This window comes from Sphaerodactylus townsendi, linkage group LG08 (genome assembly GCF_021028975.2).
Source record: "Sphaerodactylus townsendi isolate TG3544 linkage group LG08, MPM_Stown_v2.3, whole genome shotgun sequence".
Classification (NCBI taxonomy): Eukaryota; Metazoa; Chordata; class Lepidosauria; order Squamata; family Sphaerodactylidae; genus Sphaerodactylus; species Sphaerodactylus townsendi.
Window position 1 is genome coordinate 2709519 of NC_059432.1, and position 22335 is coordinate 2731853.

General features: G+C 47.8%; 1 protein-coding gene and 1 long non-coding RNA gene across 2 annotated transcripts; both read right to left on the reverse strand.

Moving 5' to 3' along the window:
- LOC125437753 lies at positions 1-1436 on the reverse strand. The gene is made up of 2 exons (XR_007245264.1): positions 845-1436; positions 1-179 (listed from the first exon to the last, which is right to left on the reverse strand). It is a non-coding gene; the product is annotated as an uncharacterized LOC125437753 (long non-coding RNA).
- Positions 1437-1453: 17 nt separating this feature from the next.
- Positions 1454-22335, reverse strand: LOC125437750 (cytochrome P450 2J4-like). The gene is made up of 9 exons (XM_048505683.1): positions 21795-22335; positions 19089-19251; positions 15360-15509; positions 14039-14199; positions 11851-12027; positions 11328-11463; positions 6921-7108; positions 4215-4353; positions 1454-1935 (listed from the first exon to the last, which is right to left on the reverse strand). Exons 1-9 carry the CDS (start codon positions 21999-22001, stop codon positions 1760-1762), a joined length of 1497 nt encoding a protein of 498 aa, XP_048361640.1. The 5' UTR covers positions 22002-22335; the 3' UTR covers positions 1454-1759.

Below are 22335 nucleotides of genomic sequence, written 5' to 3' on the forward strand. Positions count from 1 at the left end.
TGGGATTGGTAGGCAAAACAAACTTTATTCATCTACTTTTTACAGTGAAACAGCAAAGGCCTGAGGAAATCTCCATGGGGAATCTTCACGGAGAATCTGCTGCAGGACACAAAATGGCGGAAGCGAGTAGCAGAAACTAAAATAAGAGGCTTGGGCAGGAGAAATAAAGTGTTTCCTGCCTATGTAACCTCTTAACTGTGGGTTCTATGGGGCAGAACTTGGAAGGAGTTGCAAAGAACTTAATTTTAAAACAAAATGGTTTACTTCCTTAACAAATAACACTTTTAACATTAACATTTAACTTTTAAATTGTTAAAAGTTAAATGTTAATGTTAAAAGTGTTATTTGTTAAGGAAGTAAACCATTTTGTTACTTTGCAACCTCCTTTCTAAGACTACTGCCCTAAATGATCGCCTTCTAAGGTTGCTTTTTTCAAGTCCTTATCTTGACAAATCTACCACTGACAAATGCACCAAAGTCCAATTCTTTCTTCCTGCTGGTGGGGTTGAAGCTTGGCGTGAAGAGCTTCAGAGGCTTGGGGAATGGGATCCAAGAAGATGAAGGTCCCCAAACGAACTCCCATCAATTACATACCTAGCAAGCCCTGAAACAATAAATTCTAACATTTACCAATATAGCAAAAATAAACAACTCCCTTCCCACTAGTTCCCAACAACTTTGCAGTTACCTTAAACAAGGTGTTAAGAGCTTATAAAGAATTAAATCAAGGTCCCAGTCTGGTAGCCTAAGAGCTTCCTCCAACTTCACCAGTTTTTGCAGCCTTCTGCTGCTTTGAGTCTCCACCCCTTTCTGGGTCAACCCATTCTGAACATAGGGGTTACACCTACTCATGTTCACTCAGCAGGCAGGACACGTCTTCAACCTGGGTGCACTATTTTACACAGCAGTTCCAAGAAGGGGGCAGTCAGTTGGCGAGGAGCTACTCCCTCAAGGGCCCACAAAGGCCTGTGGTAGCCATACACTGGAAAGCTCCAGACACAGAGGCGAGACCTCAGAGCAGGGTGAGAAGGTGGGACTCCTGGCCTTCTCAGTGGGCAATCGCTACAAAGGCCGTGGAAAGAGAGAAGTGCCTCCGAGTGTTCAGGAAATCAGGTGCGTGGCACATGCCGGGTAGAAACCTTGGGCAGACACTGGTGCCCAGATGGCTTGAATGGTGAAATGGAATAGGCCTGGCAGGGCACAGCAGGACTGCTCTGCCCCAGAAAACACCAAAAACTCTGAGTGGTTTTAGGTCACTGGAGTGGTTGTGAATAGAAGTCATTTTTTCACTGGTCTCTCTAGTGTCACATGTGAAATAACTGCATTTAGAAGGCCTCTTTGGTTAATCTGTCGGAATAAACATTCTGGTCTAACTATACCAGTGGTGGTGAACCTTTGGCACTCCAGATGTTATGGACTACAATTCCATACAATTGGCCATGCTGGCAGGGGCTGATGGGAATTGTAGTCCATAACATCTGGAGTGCGAAAGGTTTGCCGCCACAGAACTATACAGTATGATTTCCTTTGTTTAAACTGCAGGAAATCCCCTCCCTTCACAGAAGCCAATAAACCCTAAGAGCAAGAACAGAAAGAAGATGATCAGCTAAAATTAATTTTAGGGAAAGCCATAGCAGAATCTATGCAGAGCTCCCAAAGGCACCTGGTGGGCCACTGCGAGTAGCAGAGTGCTGGACTAGATGGACTCTGGTCTGATCCAGCAGGCTAGTTCTTATGTTCTTATATTCGTATGCTTCTTTTAACGAAGGAGTGCACAGATGCGGTAAGGTTGGGGGGAACACGTGAGTCCCCATTTGCAGTCAAGGTTTAAGTTGACACCCTTTGGAGCCTGGAAAGTGAACTTCTGAAGGAGGGCGGTGAAGAAAATGAAAAGTTCCGTCCTGGCCAGCTGCTCCCCAAGACAAACTCGCTTTCCTGGAAGACAACAACAACAACAACAAAATGGTTATGTGAACTGCAAACTCCTTAGGTTTGCTGCAGCAACGACAGTAGCCCTAGCGGCAGAAACAGCTTTGCTTCCCACTGTATAGAAAAAGCACAATATTTTGCTCGACAAAATTCCTGAAGCCCAAGGCAGTTGGAGGGCCCCTGGAGCCAGAGTCAAGCGGCACTCAGAATCACTTCCTATTTTACTTCTAATGCAGTTCTGCACTGCAGCCACTAGGAGTGCAGTGGAGGCAGGACTCAGCGGTGGCTCTGGTTTCAGCTTGTCGTGCCTTTCTGCACAGGTTACTACAAGGCGGCAAACAGCTGGATACTTTGCTAAACCCAAGGAAGCAAGACCAGTCAGTAGAGCTCGTGGCTGATACCGTCAATGCCAGGCTGCAGCCTCCTAACAAGATTGTTGTTTCCAGAAATCAGTTTCCTTCTTTTCCTTCCACCACCTCTGCATTTTTCCCCGCTAAGCCACATCTTCCCTGTTAGTGTGATGTAGAAAAAAAAATAACCTTTCTTTCTTAATGGCTCTTCCTCTTTTCCACACTGTCCCCCATTTTGCTCTCTTCTTTACATGATATCCCTTCAATTATCTTTCCTCCTTTCTAATTCATCTCCTTTATTTTGTCAGTTTTGTTCTCAACTCCTCCTCATCCCTGGTTGGCAACAATGTGGTACAGCAGCAAACCCTTGTTAACACGATGAACAGACGCCCAGGACGACTGTGATTCATGTATTACGGTACCACGGGGTAGCCCACTCTCCCTTGATGACTCTGAAAAAACACTTTGGAAAAGGGCAGCCTGAAATAGGGTTAGCTAGTGTCATATTGTTCTGAGTCAACAGATGACACTGTTGAGTTAGAATTTTTGACTTGGAAGTTTAGGTTGATTCCCCACTTACCATCGACCACCCTTTGCTGCGCGCTACTCTCAGCATGCGTCATTTCTGGCACGCTCCCGGGCTTCCCCACGACCCCGCGCCGTTTTGAGGAGCGCCAGGAATGACGCCCGCTGAGGGGGCGCGAGAGCGGCAGCGTTGGGGCGGCTGCGTTGTCGCTGCCCCTGTAGTGGGGTGTGCGGCGGGACCCCATGCTACTTGGCGAGAGTAGCGCACAGCAGATGGTAAGTGGGGAATTGACCTTAGAGTGGTGATAACTTTATTCAATAAACGCTGGTAACATTCATTAGAAAAAAGTCCTGAGGATTTGTCTTCAGTTTCCTCCTCATCCCCAGACCTTCTCCTCCTTCTCTGTCGGATCCTAGGGTTTCAGATCGTCCAGAGAAGGAGTCATCCACGTCCATCCCACCCTCCCAGTACTGGAGATGAGGATGAGTTTCCCACAGGGCTTTTCTGCCTCTGGGGGGGGGGGGGACAGAACAAAGAGATCCTTTTTCCATGCCCCCTCCCCTTGCTGGTGTATATTCAGAAGAGGGAGATCGCCACACCCTCTTGGCTGGGGAATCATGTGATCTTGAACAGCTCAAAGATCATCCCGAGGCCTTGGGTTCTTGGGGGGGGGGTGAGTTGGGCAGTCTCCCCGTCACGAGATTAAGGCAGTGGTGGGATTCAAATGATTTAACAACCGGTTGTTTAGAAGCGCCATTTTAACAACCGGTTCTGCCGAAGTGGTGCGAACCGGCTGAATCCCACCACTGGATTAAGGGATTCTGGGCTTGTCACCCCCATTTCTCCAAATCTTCTCCTTGCATCTGCTGAGTCAACAGCCCCTGGAGCAGAGTCGAGGGCAACAATCCTGCCCAATCATTAGTTTGCACAGGAACCGGGCCTTTAGAAAATGGCGGTGGCGCCTTGTTGAGGCTCCCTGCCAAAATTGTGCCTACGGAACTCAAGTTTCCCATCCATGCCTGGAGAAGATGGCCCCAGAGGCAGTGGCGGGAGTCAGCAGGTTCGCACCACTTCAGCAGAATCGGTTGTTAAAATGGTGCTTGTAAACAATCACCTGTTAAATTATTTGAATCCCACCACTGGTCAGAGGAGCTAAATCCCAGACCTAAACCACCAGCGAATGACAAGGCCCACTGAAGGAGAAGGATGGGAGACTGCTATTGGGCAGCTTCCTTCAGACTGGATTCTTCCTAACAGAGAAAATCCTGAAGACGGTGATGAAAGATGTTTGTTTCTTTTAAACTCGTGTGCAATGTTTCTGGATAGTCGTCCCACTGAGCTCTTTCCGGGTTGGCTGCTTGGAGCAGACCCCTGCCCTTTTAGCTTCCGAGCATCCGATCAACTCTTACCTGCGGAGAATGGCAGGAATGCTTCCTTCTTCTTGAACTGACCATTTTCCAAGAAATGGTCAGGATTGAAGACATCTGGAGTTTCCCACTCCTCCTTATCAAACAGCACTGCTGTCAAGTAGACCAGGAAAAGAGTTCCCTGAAAAAGAAGGAACAGTACAAAGCAGAAAGTGTATTAAAACATCACGGCTTGTTTAGTGCAATGACCTTTACATTCTGTGTTACTATTTAACCTGGCATCCTGCATGAGGATGCATTTGGGCTGAATTCAGATTCTCTTCTTAGGAAGATATCCATGAAATTCTGTTTAACCAAAACACAGGTTCCCATCTCAAAATATTTTCAAAATGTGGAACTGTTCACATTCAGGATTTATGTTAATTCTTATACCTTGCATTCTCCATATTGATATGTGCAAGGTGAGAAGGTGACCCCGTCGGGTTTTCAAGGCAAGAGACTTTCCAAGGTGGTTTGCCATTGCCTGCCTCTGCTTGAGCTGAGAGACTTCTAAGAACACTTCTTAGACTTCTGAGTTAGGGAGATGAGATTTAAGTAGATTTGTTTGCATTTGTTTTGTTTTAGAAATGGAATTTTACAAAGATTTGAAAGCTTTCTGGTTTCTGATATTAATGGATTACTATAATATGGATAACTTCTACAGTGTGGAATGGGTGGGAAGTCACAATAGTTATGTGTGGTTTCTGGATGTAGTGTGTAGGATGGCTGGATCACCTTGGTGTTAGTTTTTGTTCGTTGGCTTTGTGTAGTTTTTGTAATAGTTATTATAACATTCTTCACCATCCACATTCAGTAGATCTAAATAGGTACTAAAACAGAACTGTGAGCCTCCCCCACAAAAGTATCCCCCTAAAATCCCCGACAATTGCCCGTTGCCCTTCTAACCTCAGATTTGTAGACCTGACCAAATGTCTAGCTGAGCTAAAAGTGACAACCAGCCGTGCAGTGGTGGGATTCAGCAGGTTTGCACCACTTCGGCAGAACCGGTTGTTAAAATTGTGCTTGTAAGCATTTAAGCATAAGCATTTGTTTATTGTCATTGTGCACGCACAACGAAATTTGCAGCAGCATTCCTCGATGCACACCATTTCAGACTCATACCCCATCCTCACTTTCCCCTTCCTCCACCCATCCCTACACAGCCCCAAACACATCAGCACGAAGCCACAGAGTTTAGCATACCCACAGCTCTAGAGCAGAAGCTGTCTCTAAGCCTCTTTGTCCTAGTTTTGATAGACCTGTATCGTCTGCCGGATGGGCACAGTTCAAAAAGAGAGTGTGCTGGATGAGGCGGGTCTCTCAGAATATTTTGGGCTTTCTTTAGGCTTCGGGAATTATAGAGTTCTTCCAAGGAGGGGAGAGGGCAGCCGATAATCCTCTGGGCAGTAGTGATCACCCTTTGGAGCGCCTGGTTGTGTACAACCAGTTGTTAAATTATTTGAATCCCACCACTGAACCAGTGCCGTGCTGTGACAGCCTCTGAACTAATCCTAGGTCCCCAGGTGAAGAGCCACAGGCCGAGAGCCCTTTAGCCTCCGCCTCATGCCCCCGCCATTCACAGGCTCACAGCCCCCGCCTCTCACCAGCCGCAGCCACAACAGCAGTCAAGGCCATCAGTCAGTCTCAAGCAAATAGACCTTCCTCACTTAGCAAAAAGCTAGACAAAGGAACACCCAGAACAGCCATCAGAAACCGCACTCCAGCCGGCTCCCAGCACCAGCCTCTCACACAGCACCCTCAGTTAATCCTCCCCAAGGCTCAGGGAACAGGAAAACAGCCAGCAGCTCTGTCCTCAGCTCTGTCTCCCAGCCCCACTGACTCAATGACGCCTCTGGCAGGGAGGAGCCTTGCAATTCACAGGCCACCCATGCCACTATATGCTTATAGAAACAATAACTGCACTTTGCCCATGCAAGAAACACTCCGCAAGGGAAGGCAACGTCTCCCAGGGATGTTGACCACTGGGACCTAGGAGAAACTTCTTCTGCAACTTTTGATGATATGTGCAGAATCAGGTTGTCTTAGCAGCACCAAGCCTTGACTCGACTCTGACATCCTTATGATGTCTCTTCTTGTTAAGATGGCAAGCCCAAGAAACATGACATGCCTGTTTTTAGCTACTGCACTGGGACTGTAGTTGCGACTGTCGCGTCGGAGTTGGGAAGGGCAAAGGGACAGAGCGACAGCGATGGCTCTTTGAAGGATACGGTCAGTGGTGGGATCCAAAAATTGTAGTACAGGTTCTCATGGTGGTGGGATTCAAACTGTGGTGTAGCGCCAATGGGGCTGGGCGGGGCACGATGGGGGCATGGCCAGGCATTCTGGGGGCAGGGCATTCCTGGGCGGGGCTGTGGCAAGGACGCAGCCACTGCGCCGGTCCTTGGGCGGGAAACGAATGCACACATGTGCAGGCTGCCACGCACACTGCTGTACCTCCTGCTAGACTGCCTCAAGTTCAGCGCGCTACTGCTGAGAGGAGGGGTATAACTAAGGCAAAAATCACATGGCAAAATCACCCATTAGTAACCCCCTCTCGGCACACACAAATAATTAGTAACCTACTCTCGGGAACCTGTGAGAACCTGTTGGATCCCACCTCTGGATACGGTGCAACTGAACGTTCAGATCTTCCCCTTAAAGGATTCCTTTTAAGAGTAGGAAATAGGAAACAGACATTTCTTCACTTACTTTGGGCAAACGATATCCAGCCAATGTGGTGTCACAACTTGTCATCCGTGGCGCACCGAAAGGCAATATGTTGCTTTTCCTTTGAATTTCATGAACAACTGCATGGGTATAGGGCAGGCGTTCCCTGTCGTCCATGGTAGGCAGGCCAGACTGGCCGATCACAGAGTCTATTTCAGCTTGCACCTTTGCTGTACACAAAACAACATTCATGATCAGTGGGAGAAAAAACAGTTCCTGAGCTATCAAGAATGATGAATTTGCCATTTTTAACCAATATAAGAAGAGGAGGAGGAGGAGTTTGGATTTATACCCTTCCTTTCTCTCCTATAAGGAGGCTCAAAGGGGCTTCCAATCTCCTCCCCCCCACAACAAAAACCCTGTGAGGTAGGTGGGGCTGAGAGAGCTCTGAAGAACTGTGACTAGCCCAAGGTCACCCAGCTGGCATATGTTGGAGTGCCCAAGCTAATCTGGTTCCCCAGATAAGCCTCCACAGCTCAAGCGCCAGAGCAGGGAATCAAACCCGGTTCTCCATCTTAGAGTGCACCTGCTCTTAACCACTATGTCACTGCTGCTCCCAAACAATATGCAGTGGGGATTCCCTACGCAAAATATACATCCTAGATTTGCTGTTGCTGGTTGGTTTAGGGATCTCTAAAATCTTCCAGGATCGTGGCTTCCCAAAATTTCTGGATTTCTGAAAAAGGTCAGGGACTACCTGCTGCTCTCTGCCTTGTTTTGGATTATTATTCTTGTGTTTCCTGGGCAACAGGATGGAGAGGAGAAAGGGAGACATCTGGGGACTCAGAGAGGAGTCAGAAAATCTGTCCCTGCCAATAAGAAGGAGTTGTAGAGTTGCATGTAGCATGGAGGAGGATAGTCAGAACTGGTGCTTTCCAAGCCAAAGCGGCCATTTTCTCCCCGGGGTCCTGGTTTCTGACTGCTTCTGAGGACCCGGTGGACTGGTCTCACTTCCTTGCCTTATTTTACTTCACTACTGGACAGCTTCAGAGGGCCACCGTGTTGGTCTTTAGTAGAAAAGCGTGATGGGAGTCCAGTAGCACCTTAGAGACTCCCAAGACTTTCAGGGTATGAACTTTTGAGGGTCAAAGGTCCCTTTGTCAGATACAAGGTGGAATGGAGGTCCCTCAGACCTTACATCCCAGTGAGAAGGTGTGGGGAATGTCGCAAATCAGAAACATGGGGTGTGCAAAGGTGCATTGCGCATTGTAATTAGCTTGATTGATGCTTCTCTGCTCCAATCAAGCAGTATGCAGTTGACTGCATACCTGTGGCAGCCTGGGGGGGGGGGCGGTCTGGGAGGTGGTCGTCTCAGCATTGTTAGCTAAGGTAGGGGGGAAATCACAGGGCTAGCTACTGCCACACTTTAATCCACACCCGGGGGGGGGGGGAGGTGGCCCACACAAAGGCCAAGCTCTCTGCCACCATCCAAATACAGTTAGCGAGTAGACCCGTGGCACAGCGGAAGGCCTGTTACTGAGAGCAGGAGTCAGCAGCCTTGGCACTCAGCTGCAACACCACGATAGCAAAACACCACAAGAAGCAGATACTCTATAGTGAAGTGCAGTTTATGTATAGTGCAGCTATATACAAGTATTTACAGAAGCAAGGAACAAATGGACAGCATGCTACGCCAGACGTAGAGTACCCTAACCAGCAGCACACAGTCACATCTGTTTGGTATATATACAAGCATGGACCAATCAGTGTAAAGGTCACACAGTCCTGTACAAACTGGTTTGATCTGGTTTGGTCCAGCTCACTGCCTCTTACATCGGCCAGGTGAGCTGTCACTTAGATCACACTGATCTGCTCCAGCACACACAATATGCTCAGTGAGGTATTGCTATACTCTGACAGTTAGGAGCCCAAGTAGGCAGGGGGGTCCCCGTGGGCTGCGTGGCAACAGACAAGGGTGCCAAGTTTCAGGACCTGCACCTGCAGTCCCTCCCTGGGTCACGTCTCAAACAGTGTTAAGGCCGCCCTGAAAACTGCTCGAGAACCAGGTCGAATTGGAAGGCCGGAGAACTGCCTGTTCACTGGAACTTGGAATATGTCGTGCTCAAGCGTCTTGAGGAAACAGTGCTCCGCACAAGAAGGTCTTGGGGGCTGACAATGGGCAAGAGTAATTAGCAATAGGGACTGACTTTCCCCTGGATGGTCTTTCCCCCAAAGCCCTTTAAGGGCTTCGCTGCTGTGACGCAGGTCATTTCCTGGGTGCAGGTGCGCCAGCAGAAGATGGACTCCTGTTCTGAACCGGGACTCTGTGGAACACGGCTGGTTCTAGCAGTGGGTGCCCTGATGGAGAGTTTGCCAAGGGCTGTCCAGCCCTGTGACCTCTCACCAGGAAGGCTTATAAGCTAGCGACCATGCGTGACCCCCACAACAAGGGCAGTGTTGACCTGTGCGCCAGCATGCTCGTTCTCTGGAGAGATGTCATCTCCTAGCGAGTGCAGGGGTTGAAGCCCCAGAAGAAAAGGAGAAAGCAACCATAACCCCTCCCCTTCCTCTGACCAGGGTCACAGCAAAGACGGTCATGTGGTTGCAAAGGGAAACAACTTTGTGTTTCTCTGTGCTCCATTTGTTTCCTTGCCTTGGTGTGCCCCCCACCTTTTCTTCACATAGTTGTAGGTCTCTGGGCAGGCAGTGGGCCCTAATGGGAATATTAGGCTCAGGATGGAGGATTGGGCATAGGCAGTGGTGAGGAATTACTTCCTGGAGTCCTAAGAGTTTCCTGGCAAGATCTGCTGAGATCCTGGGCCAGAAAAGAGACACTGTGACTGGACCTCCCTCTTTTGCCTGGGCACCCCTTTCTGCCCCTCTACTACGTGTGACAAGGAGTTTCCTCCCAGCTGGGTGACACTGTCAACTTGCACTATTCATGTCTGCTCCCCAACTTTCCAAGCCTGGACTTTGAACATGAGTGAGGTCAGCAGCAGGTATTTCTATTACCTGCCTTCAAGCTCTCAGTCACTTTGAGGAAGCAGAGGAAAGTTCTCCTGTCAGGTAAGGATATCACAAAACAAGCTGTTGCTAGGTTTGTGTGTGTGTCAGCGAAGCTGGGAGCAATTCAGTCAGGGCCCTAGACTCTGTCAAGAGGCTAAACTCCTAGCAGAGTCACAGGAGGTGGTGATGGCCACTAACCTGGATAGCTTTAAAAGGGGCTTGGACAGATTTATGGAGGAGAAGTCGATTTATGGCTACCAATCTTGATCCTCTTTGATCTGAGATTGCAAATGCCTTAACAGACCAGGTGCTCAGGAGCAGCAGCCGCAGAAGGCCATTGCTTTCACCTCCTGCATGTGAGCTCCCAAAGGCACCTGGTGGGCCACTGCGAGTAGCAGAGAGCTGGACTAGATGGACTCTGGTCTGATTCAGCTGGCTTGTTCTTATGTTCTTATGTAGAGTCCCTCAAGGCGAAATGGTCACAGCTGAGACACCAGACTAGGATGCATCCATCCCTTCAGACATCAGTGACCACATCAGCTCATTTAACATTCTCGGTCAGAAAGGAAGCATTTGCAACTATGCAGACATATCTATTAATTAAAACATAGAACCTCACAAAGACATGGAAGATGGTTTTGGTTATGAGAAATTGCTATATGTGATACAAGAATAAAATATGATTGCTGATAATCTCCTGGACAGGCACCAGGGAAGCAGGGACCTACCTGAATGCAGTAAACCTGTGGCTTAGGTATGGTGGAAGGTCACCAGTTGGGTAGAGAGTGGATACTTGGACCTAGAGCCATGGTAGGGAGAGACTGTCTCCCTTGGCTGGAGAGGTCACCCTCCACCCCGGCTATCCAGGTGCAAGACCAGCTCTAGGGGAAGATTTAAAGATGGCTGCACTGGACAGCTGGGTGGTGGAAGAAGCAAAGATGCATGGAGAGTGCAAGGCGACGGGTGAGGCGGCACCGTGAGCACAGGGCAGATGATTGTGTGTTCCTTTGACTGTGTGTTCCTGCATTGCAGGGGGTTGGGCTTGATGGCCCTGGGGGTCTCTTCCAACTATGATTCTATGAGGAAGCCCAGGCAGCTGAGCCAAAGAAGTCCTGGAACTACCTCCTGGATGGCCTCTTTCAAAAAGCTCTTTGTTGCAAACCTTCCTTTAATTTGTGGGTGAGTCTTCAGAGAATGGGTGTCCGGCTGCTTCCGAGCCTCTCGCACTAGCTGGGCCAGCTGGCGGGACTAACCCCAAACTAGACTTGGTGCTTATCCCTTTCCTAAATAAAAACTTGTTTGCTGCTCCATGACTATTCATACTTTTTGAAAACTGTGAGTTTAAGCCAGAATATAAGTGCTAGTTTGGCACTTCAGATGTTAACACAGCAGAGGATGCCAGTTAAATAATGGGAGTCAGAAACCCACGATTGGTACTTCTACCTTGAACTTCTGGATGAATGGCCATGTACAGCAAAGCCCAGCGCAATGTTGTAGACGTCGTTTCTGTCCCAGCGAAAAACAGATCTAATGTTGAAAATATCAAATTCTCCTCATGGAAACTGGCAGCAGCACCCTCCTTTCAAAGAAAAATTAGAAGAAAAGAACATACATCCAGGAGCTAAGCCGGTCACACTGACATCACAATGAGATTCTCAGATTCTCACTGACATCACAATGAGATTCTCAGGACCAAACAGGATCATGGCAATAACCTTGAAAATGATGGACACAGCCTTAAAGGAAAAACCAAGCCAACTGATGGTCAGATATTTCTGAGCAGAGTTCCAAATCCTCGGGCATAGAGCTTAGGGGAACAGCGATGTCTCTACAGAGAGAACTTTACTGACTTTGGCATCACTAACACAAGGCCGGAAGGAACACTGGCCACGGGAAATAAGATTTCCTGCACACAGTTACGTTGCCTTCTAAAAAGTAAGAATTTGGCTGTATTTTGATCACTTACCTTCGCTATTTCATTGAGATAAGCATCAATGAAGTCCCTTGGCTGAGAGGGGTTCCAGTCTGCTTTGTGCTTTTCAATTCTTTCTTTTACAAAGCATTTAATTTGTCTCCAGTTATTACGAACAGTCTGATGGGATCCTGGCAAGTATTTCATTAGGGTTGGAAAGACATTGAACATCTGACGAAACAGAAAATTAAAACTATTGAGTTTGCATGGAAAGAATGTAGAACTTCTTGCAGTACATTCAATACATACAGCTGCATACCACACATGGCCATCTCAGGAAAGATACAGTAGGGAAAAAAAGGACAATTTTTGGCCTATTTGAGCAGAAAGGAGGAAACTGTGCTTTGAATTGGCAGTGGGCATACTTGGCATTTAGTCACAACAAGCATATATACTAGGGGTGGCCAACCTATGGTGCTCCAGATGTTCAAGTCCATAAACATCTGGAGTATCATAGGTTGGCCACCCCTGATACGTACATTTTAAATTTTACTTTGAGTCAAGGTCAGGACTTAATGAGTTCCCAGCCTTTCTCCCCATAACAGTTTCCATTGTCCTGCTCTCCTCTACGTTATCCTCCTAACACCCCTGTGAGGTAGGCTAGGCTGAGAATGTCAGTGTGGCCCAAAGGCACCCAGCAAGCATCATTCATTCATTCATTCATTCATTCATTCATTCATTCATTCATTCATTCATTCATTAGATTTCATAGACCGCCTCATCCCTGGAGGGCTCTAGGCGGTTCACAACACAAAACTAAAGAGCAGTCAATAAATAACTTAAATTACCTCTAAAAACATTAAAATCAGAATAACATCCCCATATTAGCGGCACCCGGTCTCAAGGCAGGGAAGGACTGGCAACACCCCAGATGGAACTGATATAGGGCATTGCCAGAGATGACACTATGACAGGGCCTCACAAGGGGGCAGCCAATTCGATTTCGAATACCTTTAATGGCATATAAATAGTTTAACATTAACACTGCAAGATAATAACAGCCTTTACAACTTCTGACGAGTTAAAATAACACCATTTTAAAATTTAGCCACCACTTCCAACAGCTCGTAGTTGTGGCTGTTTAAAAGATATATAACCTTCTGTTTATCTGTTATGCCTTCACTTCCATGCAGGAAGGGGATTATGTGCTTCTTCCTACCTATCTCATAAAAAGGACAATCCAACAGCATATGAGATACTGTTCCCACAGAACCCATGCCACACGGGCATTTCCTTTCTTTATGTGGAATTCCAAGGTGGCTGCCCAAGGCTAAGAGGAAAGAAGCGCGGGGGCATTTACATTCCTGAGCTAAAGGTGATTGCTCTACGCCACCGGGCCTCAACCAGGAGATAAAGGCACCGGGCTACAATTAATCTATCCACAGGTATTCCCAGAGAGATCGGGAAACAGGTTTTATTAGCTTCCTCTAGCATCTGTTGAAACTCTCTATCACCCAAAGCCCAGTGAAACAGCTGGTTCTTACTGGCCCTACGAAACTCACTAAAATCCCGCAGGGCCCGGACAGCTGGAGGAAGAGCATTCCACTAGGCAGGGGCCACGGCCATAAAGGCCCTGGCCCGGGTAGAGGCCAGCTGCATCATTGAAGGGCCGGGGACTTCCAGCATCTGTGCAAAGTGGGGATTCAAACATGGATCTTCCAGACCCTAATCTGACACTCTAAACACTCCGAAATCACACAAAACAATCAAAGAGGCGTGGTGGAATGCTGCAAAACACAAACGAAACCTCTTTATATGTTGCTTTACGTTGATACCTGTCTAATATGTTTTATTAGCTATACACTTGCAGTTATATTTAATATTTGTAGACTTCTTAAACTAGCACATTAATTATCAGTTGGTATATTGTTGCTTTGGCTGTTTCTTCTGTGATTTACTCTAAACACTACCACTTGTCAAATATGTGCGCTGTTTCACTGCAGTGAAGTTCAGAGAGAGTTCACACAATGCCTGCCAAGAAAATGAAGTCATGATGGAAAAAATGCTAAATCAAAAGGAAAGCATCACAGGATGTGACTAGAATGCCTGAATGGGAAGTCAGGAAAAACAGAAGAGAGTTGGAGCAAGAAGGAACAACCTGAGGTGGGATTGTGTCCACCTGGATGTCTTCCAGGAGCTGATATGGGTTCTGGGATTCCACAACATCTCAACGAGAACTCACCTGACTCCCAATACTTCCTTGAAGGTAGAGTGCCTCATCAAGCAAATGCAGCAGCTTCCGGAATTGGCTGTCATGGTAATCATAGCGGTCCCCAAAAGTGACGGAACAGATGATATTTGAAACGGCGTTATTAATCTGAAAATGCGGGTCAAATGGCTGACCTTGAGAAGGGGAAATAAGTAGTTATCACTTTTTTACAAGAAAAAATAGAATGAAGGAAAAATCGTGAGAACTAACCTTTCTCAAGAATAAATTATTTAGTGGCTATTTCAAGTTCAGTTGAGTTGTTCATTCAGTGACTATTTCAAATTCATCACAGAACTTTGCAATGCTGTTGCTATACACATGTCTAGAGCCCAACCCTGCAGTCCCGGATTCTCCCTGCCCTAGCTAAGGAGGACAGGGGACGGGTCTGCGGAGGGATCGACCCAACCCTTCTGTCAGGTCCTTCCAGCACTGAGGTGCCACACTCAACATGATGGCCAGACCATGGAGGCCTTGACAAGGTCTGAAGGACCTACCTGATCCTCAGCCCTTCACAATGAGACATTCAACATATCAGCATTTTCACCATAGCTATATTTTCCAATTGGTTATCTGTTTCATTCTTAATTGTGCAAGATTTACTGCATGGCAGGAGCGCTCCAATGCACATACAGAGTTCTGTTCTAGCAGAAAACCCCACATGGACTTCAAGGTCAACAGAAGCTCTTCAAATTCCCCTTGTCGAGCCCCGGTTCTATGGACCAAGTCACACGTTGGGTTTAGAAGCCTTTATTGATAGACATCAGTCGGCCAGAGGGAAAAAGCCAGTTCTGAGAACTGTCTCAAATAACCCAAATATATCAAAAAACCATTTGCCTTACTCCCTTCCAATTCCACACCTCCACCCCACACTGCCCAGAGCTCTACAGAAAGGAATGCAAGACAGACTCAAGGTCAGGAACACAGATAAAGGCACCACCTGGCCCCAGGCACACCTACTTTGTTAGCCAAAAGCTAAAGGAACCCTCCATCACCATATCTGTCTCCCCTCGCCCCTTGGTGTAGTCCTGATGGATGCCAGGTTCCAGCCTGACACCCCTCCCGCCCCACAACTTTTGTTCTGATGGTGTTATATTAACATGAAAGAGAACCCTTGTTACCTTCCGGGGGGGGGGGGGTCTCATTGTGCACATAGATCTTCCTTCCAGCATCCATCTAATGTTTCACTGTCAAGAGAGTATGTACACTCTGCAACAGGAAGTTACCTGGGGAGCATTCTGCCTCTTCCATCCGTGGAGTAGCCCCTCATACAACTTGTGGCGACTCTAGAGCTTACCTCTTTCATCTCTGATCGCCTCAGTAAGGAACCGGGTCTCTTCTTGTATTCGATTTTCTAAACTTCTCCTCCCCAAACCAAAGTTTCTGAGAGTTGATAAAGCAAATCGTCTTTGTTCTTTCCAGATGCTTCCATTCGAGTTGATCAACCCTGGGTGGTAAACAGCATTCTTAACAGTAAGGAAAAACAAGCCCCATTCTCCTATTGGTTGTACATGATACCGTGTTTCCCTGAAAATAAGACATCGTCTTATATTAATGTTTGCTCCAAAGGATGTGTTAGGGCTTATTTTCAGGGGGTGTCTAATTTTTTTCCATAAACAACAGTCTACATTTATTCTTGAATTAAAAAATCAACATTTATTCAAATACAGTCATGTCATCACATTCTGGAACATCATCATAATTCTCCAAACCCTGAATTCCATCTTGAATTTCTTGAGACTCTATTTCCTTTTTCCATGTACAACAATCTACATTAACTGGTATTCTTGAACAAAAAATCAACATTTATTTAAATACAATTAAGTCATCACATTCTGGAACATGGTTATAACTCTCCAAACCCTGAATTCCGTCATGAATTTCTTGAGACTCTTTTTCCTTTTTCCATGTACAACAATCTACATTAACTGGTATTCTTGAACAAAAAAATCAACATTTATTCAAATACATTCATGTCATCACATTCTGGAACATCATTATAACTCTCCAAATCCTGAATTCCATCATGAATTTCTTGAGACTTTTTTTCCTTTTTTCATGTATAACAATCTACATTAACTGGTATTCTTGAACAAAAAAATCAACATTTATTCAAATACAACTAAGTCAACACATTCTGGAAAATTATTATAACTCTCCAAACCCTGAATTCCATCATAAATTTCTTGAGACTCTTTTTCCTTTTTCCATGTACAACAACCTACATTAACTGCTATTCTTGAACAAAAAATCAACATTTATTTAAATACAATTAAGTCATCACATTCTGGAACATTATTATAACTCTCCAAACCCTGAATTCCATTGTGAATTTATTGAGACTCTATTTCCTTTAGAACCATTGGAGCAAATTTCTCATGTCTAGCGACTTTCTTTAAATGAGCACCTCTCGTCCATGTAGCCTGCTCATAGCACATTGGCAACGCAACTGTCAGTGATTTTCTCCCATGAATTCTTCACCCAAGTCACAACCTCTTGCAGTTTAATCTTCACAAAGTTTCCATGCGGATTTCTCTCCATTTTATTTTCAGTGTAGTCATTCATTTTCATATGCAAATGGTCCTTGAATGGCTTGTTTATTTCAATATCAAGAGTGTGGAGATAGGCAGTCATTCCTGCGGGAATCATTATTTGATCTATTTTTCTCTCATGAAGGAAGCTCTCTGTGTCTTTAGCGCGGTGTGTACTGGCTGAATCCCAGACTAGCAGGCCTCTTTGGCCGCCTCGCAAAACAAGTGGCCTCGCAAAACAAGCGACCCACTTCCTCATACCTGCTTGTGTGCACCAGGCTTTTTCGGTTTCAAGAATATAAACGCCTGAAACATGTTCAGTCTCATCCTTCTTGCCCTTAGTAATGATTAGAGGTGGGGCTTTAGTTCCATCCAGGTGAATTGCCAAAATACAGGTAACACGTGCACTTTCATAACCAGTGGAGGGAATGTAGACGGAGGAGGCACCCCCGCAGATCAATTGTCGTTTGAGATCCTTAGCCCATAAACACTGCAGTTTCATCCATAGCAATCATGTTGGAAAGTTGGTATTTAGAAAAGTCGGTGCCATCAACGAAGGACTTGAATGCAAGTGCACGTTTAATAACTTCAGCATCTTCCAGCTTAAACAGTGTTGTGGATCTTCTTACAGTTCACATTGCTGAAGGAAGCCATCCAGCCAGTGTTGTGATGCTTTGAAATCTTCTGGGGAGATTCCGAATTGTTGTGCCATTGCAAGGGCAAGTTCTTGAATATCAGCCCTGCCCACAAACCAAAGTCTTTGCTCTCCTGTCAGCAACCCATTCATAAATCACGTCTTCCAGCTCAGGAAATAACAGATGCCGACCTGATCTACACTTGCGCTTCTTAGCATTTCCCTTGTACACCTGTTGACTGAGGTTATCATACTCTGCTCGCCATTTTCAGACCATTCAAATATCCAACATCTTCTCCTTGCAGAAAGCAGTAAGATTTTTGCCCTGGGAATCCTCCACGATTCCTTTCTTGTACTCAACAGAATAGCTTTTTCTTTTTGCACTCATTGTGGCGCTTCCCCTCCCTGTGCAGGGTTTTCAGGCTGTGGTTCCTTCCCTCCCGTCACCCGGCTGCAGCGGCAGCTCCTGAGCCTCGGCGTTTCCCTCCTTAAATCCTTTTCCGGCTCTCAAAAGCCTCCCCCTTCCCAGCTGGCGTGACTCTGAGCCAAACCGACCGGGCTCAGCTGCGCCCAGTTTCCCCGTCGTTCCCCCGACGCGATCCCGCCTCGCCCGCCCGGCTGTTCCTCCCAGTGATGCAACGCCCGTGCGACCGATCGCCTGGTCGACCGATTCTCCCAGGGTTGCGGCGCCCCGTCGACCGACCAGCGCGGTTTCCTCCAGCCCGCCCCAGTCCAGGCGCGGGAGTGGCTGGAGTCCCGGCCGCCGGAGTTCTGCCCACGCCCGGACACTCATGTTGTCTGGGGGTCCAAATACCAACATGGTATATTTATTGTTCCCCTGTTTACAGACAGTACTGTACTGCAGTAAATGGTGGATAGACCCTTTACTAGGAAAAGCAGGCACCCCTAAAAGAATTGGACTCACCAGACCCCCTTTGACCCAAAACAATTAGAGTTGGCAAGGGCCAATGGTGGATGGAATATAGGCTGTCGCACTCAGATGTGCGCCACTCCTGTCAAAGGTGGGTCGCTGTCAGGTCCCTTGCAGCCAAGTGTAGCGGATGGCTCCCCCTGGTGACTGGAAGCAGCTACAACACTCAGGCTCGGAAGTGGAGTGACGCCAGCAGGACTACCCAATCTGTTTGTTTGAGCCCAGCTGATCCCGTCTCCTTAGCGTGCAGATCCCTGAGTTTCTTACACAAAAAATAGCAGAGAGGGATTGCTCCATACTCCTCTCCCCTCCTGGCCCAATCCAGCACCATAGGACACTCCCTAGCCCTTCCCTGGGGCCCTGGATTGGCTGGCCCATCTGTCCATTGGGTGTTGAGGCACCGTGAGGCCACTTTTGCTGACCCCGCTCCCTGCCTATGAGGTTGGGAGGCCTCCATTGCAGTGGCCCTTTTCCCTCTTCTGGTGGCCTGTTGCCGCTCCACCTGTGTCTCACCTCCTCCCAAACAGCCAGAAGCCAAGGGGAAGGTTTCCAACTCTCCTGAGATTAAAGTCAAGAAAGGGGAGGGGAGGGAGGAAAGGGGGGGAGGGAGGGGGAGGGAGGGAGGGAGGGGTGGCATGCAAGGGAGGGGAGGGAGCGGGCCTGGCATCTGGACCTAGCCCACCCACCCTAGGGGAGGGAGGGGGAGGAGAGGGAGGGGTGGCAGGGGAGGGAGGGAGTAAGGGATGGCATGCAAGGGAGGGTGGCATGCAAGCGGAGTGGGGGAGGGGAGTGAGTGAGGGGTGGCATGCAAGGGAGGGGTGCGCCAGCTGAAGGGGATGCTAAGTGCTCCAGCCGAGCCAGCTGAAGGGGATGGGGGAGGCGAACGGCTTCCGTCTCGGGACAGTAAGTTACACAATGAAAGAAGCTCACCATATGGTCCAAAAACCTCCTCGAGCAAAGGAAAGGTCGGCCGATCTACGAAATGTTCTCCTTGATGAACGAGAGCTTCCTTCACCAGAGGCAGTCCAGTTACAACCACAGACCACACGTTGCCAATCTGCATACTGAAGATGTTGCCATATTTTTCTTCAAGCTGAAGAGGGAAGGAAAAACAACAGAAAGGAGCTGAAAATCCCTCGTGAAGGTTGCTGCCTCTGGCTCCGATCCCTTAACTGGGGGGATTTAGGCATAAAACTCCTAATCTCAGAAAAGGACCAATGCCTAAGAATGCACCAGTTTCTTAAAGAAGTTTCGAGCTGTTGTTTTAGGACAGACAAAAGAAAGTATTTTTCCCCTGGAGAGGGCACAGGGGAAGTAGTAAACAGCCATTCAGATACTTTTTGTTCAACAAGTGTAAATGGTGCGTCCACAGACTGTAGAAGCAAGATTAAAGTCCCATCCAAATTGACACACTTATTGTAGCATTCATGAGCTTTTGCGAGCTTCAGCCCAGTTGGTGAGAAGCAGAAACACAGTATAATTCTAAATACCAGTTGCTGGAGATAAACTAGAAGTCAGGGTTTCCCCTTCATGCTTCTGGACATGAATAGTCTTCCCAGAAGCATCTGTCTGCTGACTGCGGGGAGAACTGAGGGGCACCGGCAGTTGCAGGCAGAAGAAAAGAATCAATGTGCTGTATAAATCCTTTAGAAGAAGAAGAAGAAGAGTTTGGATTGATATCCCCCCTTTCTCTCCTGCAGGAGACTCAAAGGGGCTGACAATCTCCTTGCCCTTCCCCCCTCACAACAAACACCCTGTGAGGTAGGTGTTTACTGTTACTTCCTGATCCCGACAGGTTTCACCTGTAGCTTCATTGGGAAATACATTATAGCCAGGGGAAAGACATAGAATAAAAACAAGTTGGCATCTCTGGGTTGGGAAATACCTGGGGATGGCGGGGAGTGGAGCCTGGGGGGGGCAGAGTTTGAGCAGGGGAAAGACCTCAGTAGGGTACAATGCCATGGGCTTTGCCCTCTAGAGCAGCCATTTTCTTTGGGGGGAACTGATCTTTGTAGTCTGGAGATCAGTTGTCATAGCAGATCTCCAGGCCTGCCTGGAGGTTAGCAACACTACAGCTGGTTAAACTACCCAGGCTCTGGGGTGCTGTGTGGTTTCCGGGCTGTATGGCCGTGTTCTAGCAGATTCTCTGTGACGTTTCACTTGCATCTGTGGCTGGCATCTTCAGAGGATCATTGTCCAGCCACAGATGCAGGCGAAACGTCAGGAGAGAATGCTGCTAGAACATGGCCATACAGCCTGGAAACCACACAGCACCCCAGTGATTCCGGCCGTGAAAGCCTTTGAAAATACATAGCTAGGCTCTTCTTATGCTCTTCATTAGGGATCATTAGGAAAGGAATTGATAATAAAACTGCAAAGATTGTCATGCCCTTATATAAAGCCGTGGTGCGACCGCACTTGGAGTGCTGTGTCCAGTTCTGGTCGCCGCATCTCAAAAAGGATATTGAGGAGATAGAAAAAGTGCAGAGAAGGGCAACGAGGATGATTGAGGGACTGGAGCACCTTCCCTATGAGGAGAGGCTGCAGCGTTTGGGACTCTTTAGTTTGGAGAGGAGACGGCTGAGGGGGGATATGATTGAAGTCTATAAAATTATGCATGGGGTAGAAAATGTTGACAGAGAGAAATTTTTCTCTCTTTCTCACAACCAGGGGGCATTCATTGAAAATGCTGGGGGGAAGAATTAGGACTAATAAAAGGAAACACTTCTTCACGCAACCAACGTGTGATTGGTGTTTGGAATATGCTGCCACAGGAGGTGGTGATGGCCGCTAACCTGGATAGCTTTAAAAGGGGCTTCGACAGATTTATGGAGGAGAAGTCGATTTATGGCTACCAATCTTGATCCTCTTTGATCTGAGATTGCAAATGCCTTAGCAGACCAGGTGATCGGGAGCAACAGCTGCAGAAGGCCATTGCTTTCACCTCCTGCATGTGAGCTCCCAAAGGCACCAGGTGGGCCACTCCGAGTAGCGGAGAGCTGGACTAGATGGACTCTGGTCTGATCCAGCTGGCTTGTTCTTATGTTCTTATGTTCTAATGGTCTTATGTTATTGGTGTTCGTTTGCCTGCAATCTCGGCTGCTTCAAAGCAAGTGGCCCTCCTATGCAGAGACCAACAACAAGCAGCTCCAGTCTGTCAACGACCCTTTTGTCTGAGGGGATAGAAGCTGTTCGGCAGGGAGACCCCCGACCCCCCCCCCCCCCAAGGCCTGCTGCCAGGATTCAAGGCCCCCTGCAATAGCCAGACTCTTGATTGCAGAAATTAGTTTGCTGAACAGGATTACAAGGTTCGGCAACCAGTAATTCATTGCTGGAACTAGAGTTCAAAACAATGATTCAGAATTAATAACTCATCATTTCCCCCCCCCAGCCCCCTTCCTTGGAATCCCAGTGGGGTGAACAACCAGCAAAAGTCTAGTAAAGTGGAGTCTTCAAGGTCACCCCGTAGATAAGACAGGTGTGGGCCGCTGAACAGGTGAGAAAGGTAAGGAGAAAGAAAAGCAGGGTTTTCCCATGCATGCCCCATTCTCCTGGCCCACCCCAAAGATCCACAGCAAGAGGAAGGGGGAAAGCTGACAGGTTCCAACAGGTCTGGACTCTTCCCCGCATCCTTACCTTTTGTATGCCAACAAGAGGGTTCTTATAGGTCATCTGCATGATGTTGCCCACAAAAGGAAAGGGCTGAGGCCCAGGAGGGAAATCCTTTGGGCGCCGATTTTTCCTGTAGTCAGCAACGATCAGAAACACAGCCAGGAACAACAGGAATGCTGGCAGAGGTGCCACGGCCTCCGGGAGGGCTGAGAGCACCCCCTGGAGCGGCATTGCAGCCAGAGCTGTTGGGGGGCAGAGGAGGGGGGCTGCTCGTGATGGAGGAGGAGACCCACACACGCCCGAGTGGAGAAGAGCAGCAGCCCTCCTCGGCCGAAGTTGCTGGTTTGTTAAAGTTGTGTGCAAAGGGAGAGAGCGGGGCGAAGTTCACCGTCTGGAACACCGCCACACCCAGAGATGATGCATGCCACACACAGAGTGAGTGAGGAGGAAGGCCTGCAAAAGACTCCGCTCCGGCTGTCCTTTCTCCTCTCTGCTTTCACTTCCACAATATAAACATCCTTCCCGTCCTGCCGACTGAAAATGTACTGTCCCCGGTTGGAGGCGC

What these genes read in the sequence shown, in the direction of transcription:
- LOC125437750 (XM_048505683.1), bottom strand. Translation starts at nt 22,001, where the DNA reads ATGCCGCTCCAGGGGGTGCTCTCAGCCCTCCCGGAGGCCGTGGCACCT. An exon ending in GGAGGTTTTTGGACCATATG is followed by an intron (nt 15,510 to 19,088) that starts GTGAGCTTCTTT and finishes TTTACCACCCAG; the next exon opens with GGTTGATCAACTCGAATGGA. An exon ending in CTGGATATCGTTTGCCCAAA is followed by an intron (nt 4,354 to 6,920) that starts GTAAGTGAAGAA and finishes CTTCTTTTTCAG; the next exon opens with GGAACTCTTTTCCTGGTCTA.